At 31.5% G+C, this 7,929-nt stretch overlaps 1 protein-coding gene across 3 annotated transcripts in view; it reads right to left on the bottom strand.

Moving 5' to 3' along the window:
- Window positions 1-5,384: 5,384 nt before the first annotated feature.
- Window positions 5,385-7,929, bottom strand: part of LOC101512609 (protein XRI1-like) — a 5,382-nt gene continuing 2,837 nt past the window's right edge. For all 3 annotated transcript variants that reach the window (XM_027330176.2, XM_004513467.4, XM_012719485.3), the window contains 5 exons: window positions 7,283-7,337; window positions 7,075-7,174; window positions 6,953-6,993; window positions 6,776-6,859; window positions 5,385-5,948 (listed from right to left, as the gene is read on the bottom strand). In XM_027330176.2, the coding sequence (XP_027185977.1) occupies window positions 5,674-5,948; window positions 6,776-6,859; window positions 6,953-6,993; window positions 7,075-7,174; window positions 7,283-7,337 (555 nt within the window). In that variant the 3' untranslated portion in view covers window positions 5,385-5,673. The remainder of the gene's footprint in view (window positions 5,949-6,775; window positions 6,860-6,952; window positions 6,994-7,074; window positions 7,175-7,282; window positions 7,338-7,929) is intronic.

Genomic DNA, 7,929 nt, shown 5'->3' with positions numbered 1-7,929 from the left:
AAGACAAAATAGTTAGTTGGTTACTTGTCCCTCTTCCAGGTAATTAAGACTTTATAATTATGAGTTAATTTAAACGAAATGTTTTTTATAATGTTAGTTAATTTTATTGGAACATTACTCATAATTAAATTTTAATCTTTTTTTTTTTTTTTGCTTCATGCATGGGTCATGCAACATTATCCTATCATCCATCGGTGGACTCTGCAATCTCAATATGGCGACTTCATTCCACGTGCATGTCTATTCATTCCACAACGAGGTCATCCACTTCCAGAAAAGTATATGAATATACTGGATCGATTAGAGGTTCGAGATTATTGTTTTTCTCCTTATGACTACCATCGTCTAACTCGTTCTTTGAAGGAAATATGTTGGTACTCTAGTCGGATTAGATGCGGATCTAGGACGAAGTGTTCTCACTTGCTTGAGCGGTTCTTAAGCAATTTGGATATATACAGACCATCCCTGAACATCCAAACATATTTTCTCCTCCTACCATTAGTATGCAAGAGGTTGATCAAGTATATACGGATTTTAGATTACATCTAGTTACTCCAGATATGCAGGGGCTATTTATGGACAAGAGTTGAAAAACCGTAGTTGGATATGTAACTTTGTTTTATAAGTTTTTTCATCTACAATCTTTTTCAGAGGAAAATCCTTTAAGACCTGTAGACTTGGAGGTCATCATACAACAAGAGTCCACGCCTAATATAGCTGACACATTGCAAATTTCTTAGAAGGTTAGATATCTTGTAATTGAAGCACATGAGACGATGGAGGAGAAAACTTATGCATATGAATGTGTGCATTAAATCATTGACCATACAAAGGTTGAGTGTGTTAAGTTGTTGGTAAAAATAATTAAAAATAACATAAATAACATCCTTTAAGATTACATAAATAAATAAAATATAACATAGCATAATTCTACCACTACATAATTTAAATTAAAAATATTAATTTATATTAACTAAACCACATATCTCTTAAATTGGTGACAACATCTATTGAAAGAGTTACCTTTACTTGGAGAACATTTAGCGTACAACTTGATTGATCTTTTGTCTTTGTAAACATCGATAATTGTGAACATGGATCTTGCATATGTATCAGTCGTAAGATGCATCAAATCAAAATAAATAGTACTTTCTTTGTTGCTATCTTTGAGTGTGATGTATTCACAATGATATGATAAAACTAACCACCTTTGTAGTAGTATCTCCCTTGCTATAAATATGCAGTTAAGTTGACTCTTTAGTTCTGACAAAGTACCGCCATTACCAATTTCAAATTTTATTTGAGGTTTCAAACACTTAAAATAAACTTTAGCTCGTTTTTGAATCATATCAGAAATTATAATAAGAGAAAGGAAGTTTAAGATTCGTGCTAACCTAAAAGACTTGTATTTATATAAATGTATGTGTAATATTGACTGTACAAATTAAGGTTAAACATCAACAACACAAATTGTATACAAATGTGCATAGAACACTATCGGATTCTAGAATTCGATAGTGTATTTTACATGAAGAAAAAAAAAAAACACTTCAGTATACGATAGGAATTACACATTCGGTAGTTAATTTACTTGAAAATATATTACCAAATCCTAGAATCTAGTATGGTAGTGTATTTTTGTTGAAAAAAAAACTTCAATATAATATTAGATTCACAAATCCAGTAGTTACTTTACGTGAAAATACAATATTGAATCTTGGAATTCGGTAATATATTTGATAGAAAAATGCAGAAATCGCAATATACATAACCATAAACAGCGCATAATCTACACATAACCAAAATCCAGCATCAGCACCACAAATGACATAAAGAACATACATACAGAAATATAAAAAAATATAAAAATAAAAAATAAAAAAGTCATACATTTCATTATAGCCATAATTGTTATGTACATTAAATAGCATCTTAATGTGATTTAAAAGTTTTATGCATCTTAACTAATCTATTCCAATATCAACAACATCATCTTCGTCTATTACTTCAATCAGTTTGTCAGCATTTGATTTTTACGGTGGTTGTACACCTTTTTCAATTTTCACGAGTTCATCAAAGACATCATTTCCACAAATGGATCTTTTCATAATTTTGATTATGGAATATAGTGCACTGTCCATTCTACAGATGTTAGAGGTATTGGACAACTGTCATACAAGTATACATGAACAAAATGATTTTGGTTGACTCATCCATTGCACAAAATATGTGAAGTTGGATTTGGGGGTGGACGACCTCGTAGTGGTAGAAAGATTTCAGAACTCCATCTTTAAATTTCATCAACTCAATTACAACTTTATTGTATTGAGTTGCAATAAGATGTCCCATTTTTGGGAACAATATCCACTTTTGGTTTTGGGAATGGATTAGGCGAGGGAATCCCAATATGTGCTCTCGTCTTTCTTGGGCATAATAAAATTAACAATTATTTAATTTAACTAATTAAAATGTACATAAATCGGTTTAAAATCTGTTAGAATAGAAACATCTAAATTATCTTCTTCTTTTATTACAATACCATCATCAAAGTGTAACCTCTTCCAATGAGTGTGTACCTCATCAAGTCGAATAGGTATGTCATATGTTACTTTCTTAGCAATGATACAAGCACATGGAAAATAGTAAGTTTTTCTAATTACACAACTACACTTTGTATTGTCCATATCACATTCATTTGCTCGTGCTTATTCGTAATGAATAAATTTCAATTCAACTGTTGAAATTTTAAACCCCAACTTTGAATACAAAATTTTATCCTTGTATATGTTTTCTAACAAACTTAAACTCCTTCCAAACGAGTCTTGTATCTCAGTGAACTGTGTTTATCAAATCCTTCACCAAATCACTTTTATTATCCAACAAATAACTTTTCAATCGACCTGAGCAGATTCAACTCTATTTGTGGTTTTGTTGCCAAAGTGAAAAACACAATTTGTCCATACTCTTACAATTTTCTCTTTCACCACTTCTAATATGGTATTTTCGACTTATCTAAGGAGGTTTGGAAATTTTTCACACACCTTTTTGAACTCGACAATGAAACCAACATATGCATCATCTGAGGGAGATTTCACTACAATGTCCAAGCCCACCATAACTATGTCGGTTTGACCTGTTTCGCATTTGCATCTACTAGTTACGCAAATTTTACCTTCACATCTAACTTGCATCTAACTCTAACATTTTTTGAAATATGACATTGACGCAGTAAATCAGTAGAGGTTGGAAAAATCTTTGCAACAACATTGATCGATTCAGTGTTTTTGTCAGTCACAATTACCTTTGAAATCTTGTCTTCAAAAACTTCAACAAATTACAATACATCTCTAGGACCCAAATGAAATTATACTCCATTCCAAAACTACTCAGAAAAGTAAATTGAACTGAATATGTCATCTCTATTGAACTCCATTCCATCTCTATTGATTTATTTTATAAGTCGAATTGATTAGCAACACAGTGAAAAGGTGTTAAACAACTTACTTATTCATGATGATCCCAAAAGATATCCTAAATTTTAGTTTCATTCTGATCATTTGCTCTATAGTTGTATACATATGTATGATCATTCAAACATTTCAACTGCTGTTTCATTTTTTTTATCTCATAACCTTTATAGTTTTCTTGTAACTTTGACGCACATTACAAACTTAGTTCATTGCAGTCACACTTTTATTTCTTATGTCTTTCAAAGTCATTATATTTCAAAGTCATTAAACCCTTTATAGTTTTCTTGTAACTTCGACTAATGTTTGGATTCAACTTTAAACTCAACTATAACTAACTACAAACATTTAACACATATTAAAAATTCAATTATACAAAAAACATACCGTTTTAAACTGCATTAACTATTAGCGAATGTGTGAATCCGATAGTGTTAAGTTTTGAAAAAACATACCACTGATTCTCATAATCCAATACCACGCAATAAAAAAAAATAGAGTTGATGATGTCAATGCATGGAAGAATGGGATTTTTGAAATCCAAAAACATAAACATAGCTGAAGGAGTTGAGGTTGAGTGTTGAGAAAGAAGTATGTGGTGAAAAGACTGGCATGCCTTATGTAATGGTGCCTATCGGATGCCAGAACTCGGTAACTTAAATTGCCGCATTCACGCATCCAAAAAATTTCCGACCTAAGACGTGGGATATAATATGGGATAAATTTGAAAAATTGGGAGGCCTCTAAACAACAACGGAAGGATGAGAAACTATCTTATAAGTTTGTTACAAGTACAAAGCCTTGTTTTGCTATATTACAAAACTTAGGGATTACTCTATTAAATATTTCATTGATTGTGGTAAATTTGAAAATAAATCTTTTGAAAATTTCTGTTAAATGTTAATTGACATATAAAATGAGAAATTTGTTTCCTCTCTAGAATGAAATATATTGTGCGACAAAGTGATTCCTTATGTTAAATTTAAATTGTTATAATTATAATCACAAAATTCTTGGATCTTCTGGCATGCAAAATCCATAAAGTAATAACATCTCACAAAATAAAAATGACTAAAGCTTTTTCAATAAAATGAAATAAAGTTATTGAACATTTAAGTTCATCACTGTGGCGGATTCAATCTTGGTTAAAAGGAGTATATATAACATTAATAATTATAAGAAAAACCAAATGACATAAATCTAAACGACTAACAAGAGTGTCATGACAAATATTGAAGAATTATCTCTAAGTCTACAAAGCTTCAAATGCTTAGAGGCTTTATCCTACAAGTACTGTGAAAAGTAAGCATGTATATTAAATATATTCTTACAACCATTTTCAATTTAAAATATCTTATATTTAGTTAACCATCCTTTTTTTTAATTGACATACATTGTTAGTTAAAATGTTGCCAATCATCATTCATATAAATGATTTTAGAAGTAATTATGATTAAAATTAAATAATTTTCAATGATCCAATAGTTATGATTCACTAAACATATAAAAAATATTTAAACTAACTGTACATATACAAATTAAATCTTTTACAATAATTTATAAAATAAGCACACGTTCTCTTTCTTCAATGCCACTATTTTTAACAGCATGTGCACTACAAGTAATAATTTGAGAACATAAGTTGAACAATTTGATTTTCTATTTTAATCATGAATAGAACTCATTATAAGAAATACAATTGATTTTCCATTGTGAACTTTTATTCTTTTCTCCCTAAAGAAACAAGAACTTTCACTTGATATCAGGCTAAAAAAACAAAATGAAAAAGGAACATAAAACAATATAGTTACATATGCAGGAATGAATATGCAATTTCTGTATCAAATGAATCCATGAAACAAAGCTATAAAAATAATGCAAGATAAACTAAAATCTGTTTGACTCAGTTACAAAAACTAAGAGCAAACTTGATGAACTTGTCATTTGAAAAGCTAAGGTTTTTGATTGACTTTATATTTGTTTCAACACAATGGTGCGTTCGAACCTCGTTGAGTGTTAAAAGATGCGATAGAGTATAGCTTCAACAAAAATGGCCTCGGAACACCGAATAGTTCCGTTAGCAGCGAAAACAATCTTAAACAAAACAGCCTAAAGGATCTGAGATCTGGTATTTTACAGAAAAAATAAAATCAACCCCATAAGTAAATGGGGAAAGACAAAAGCTAGTACTACTAAACCACTTTACCTAGCCTCTAGTTCTCATAATTGTGATGCTACCTTTTCCGCCTTCGGTGCGTATTTTTGTCTTTCCAACTACAGGCTTACCGGAAAAGGCTGATTTCGGATAGACTATAGGATCTTCCTTGACTTGCTTTGATTTTGAAGGAGGTGGAGACTGAATTCGCTTATTTATTTCCTTCAGAGTGACGTCTCCATGGACACCACAGGGTTTAATGAAGGTAAATGGATAGGCCACAGAAGAAGCTAACTTTGTCGGTGTTTGTATCATAGATTTTCGACCTACAAGGGTAAATGCGAGTCCGTTTTCATGTCAAAAGCACCAACTAGTAAAAACATGCAAACTATAGAATCCAGTTTCATGATCATGTCGCCGGAGAATCTTTTGTACGCGATAACAAGTAGACATCCCCAACTATTAAACCAAAACAAAAAGACAATACAACAATAATAATTAAGCCTTTTACGACTATAGAACACGGAATTCCCCGTCAAGTATTAAAGTCGAAGAAAGACCATTTCCATCTAAATCTCTGTTACCAGTTTCACCAACACATCTTTGTCTCCCTCTCACTCGAACTTTTAGATTAGTTTCCATCTACTCAACCCTCCTTATTCCTGCTTCTACAGATCTTCTCCACATACATCCAAACCATGTAAGATGAGAAAGTCTCTCTTCTATACCGGCAACTACCCCAAGTTCTATCTAATGATTGTATTCCTAATCCTATCTTGTCTCGTATAATCTTTCATAAATGGCAATACTCTTATCTCTGCAGCATTGAGTTTACTTTCTTATTGACTCTTTATCATCCAACATTCAGTCCCATATAGTATCACTGTCTTATAACTAGTAAATTGTAAACTCTTGTTTTAAATCTAGTTAGGTCGAAGCTATGTGTTTTGGAGGCTTGTCTCCTATGAAACACAGACATGAACATCGGACACGACGTTGACGCTAACAGAATGACACCAATAATAGTTTAAGAAAATAAAAGTAATTGAACATGGGTTATAATCAATTACTTTCATGTCAGTTCTATATAGCTTGTATCTACTTATTCAATATCAAGTGGGAAAAAAAAGACGTAGAGATAAAAAAGTCAAACCTCTGAAGACAATTTTTCTGGGAGTTTGAGAGAAGTGAGGCTGAACCACATTCTGTTCAATTGGCGGTGTTAAGTTGCAGAGCTCTACAATAACATATGAAGTTTTTAATTAAGTTCAATGAGCAGAAGTAAAATTAAAAAAGGACGAAACAAATATTAGAAGACAATCTTTCATACCATTAACATCAATGTGAACATCATCTGCACCAGAAAAATTCCTGAAATAACATAATCACAAGATTATTTTATATAAATAATAAGTATATGTCATAAATTTGCAGTGGTTCTTAGAAGCATACGAATTATCAGGACATAATTGCATTTCAGCATCTTTAAAGCACTCTGCAATCCACCCTTCGGCTGACTCAAGGTCCTCGTAATTGGAAGCAGACGCATTTTCTAATGCATATTCAATTGCAATTGGGCAAACATTATACATTAAGTTTCCAAATCAATTATCAAAAGCCATAAAAAAAATCGGAGCAAAATATTGTGCATAAGGAAAACCTGAAACTCCAGATAGCCATTGTGACACTTCTGGGAAAAGATCTTCATTGCATTCCTATACACATAATGAAACAGTCAGATATTGACACAAAAGCACAACTATTGAGTCAAAAATTACAATGACATCAATAAAGTACTACTACACACTCAAGTCGACACACACATGTTAAAAAGAACTCGCATTATTGTTAAGTGGTAGTACGACTATCTGAAAATCATGAAGGAATCATAAAAGAGACAAAATTATGGATCAACTCAAAGCAGAAGTACACTTCACATTATATGAAAGACCTTAGGAGTCATGTAAAATAAAAATCGGATCACAAAATTATCACTATGAAGGATGGGAGAGAGACTAACACAGATTGATTTGAACTAAACACCTCATTATCAAAGTGATCTCAAATGTTAGGGTTCTACATCGAGCCTATTCTAAATTTCGGTTACGGAAATTTGCAGTGAAGAGCTTTGAAAAAGTTATATTTCACAGATGAACCAATACAAGACATTAACACCAACCAATACAGCTGAACCAATCATTTCTTTTGGGAAAATTAATATCAATAAATAGAAATCTAACAGAAAAACTAAAAAAAAGATAGACAAAGTATAGTTGCCTCAACATCACATGATTTATCCTTTCCCTA

Source organism: Cicer arietinum, chromosome 3, assembly GCF_000331145.2.
Source record: "Cicer arietinum cultivar CDC Frontier isolate Library 1 chromosome 3, Cicar.CDCFrontier_v2.0, whole genome shotgun sequence".
Taxonomy (NCBI): domain Eukaryota; kingdom Viridiplantae; phylum Streptophyta; class Magnoliopsida; order Fabales; family Fabaceae; genus Cicer; species Cicer arietinum.
Note: the sequence above shows the minus strand (reverse complement) of the source record. Positions and strands in the feature narration are given on the sequence as shown.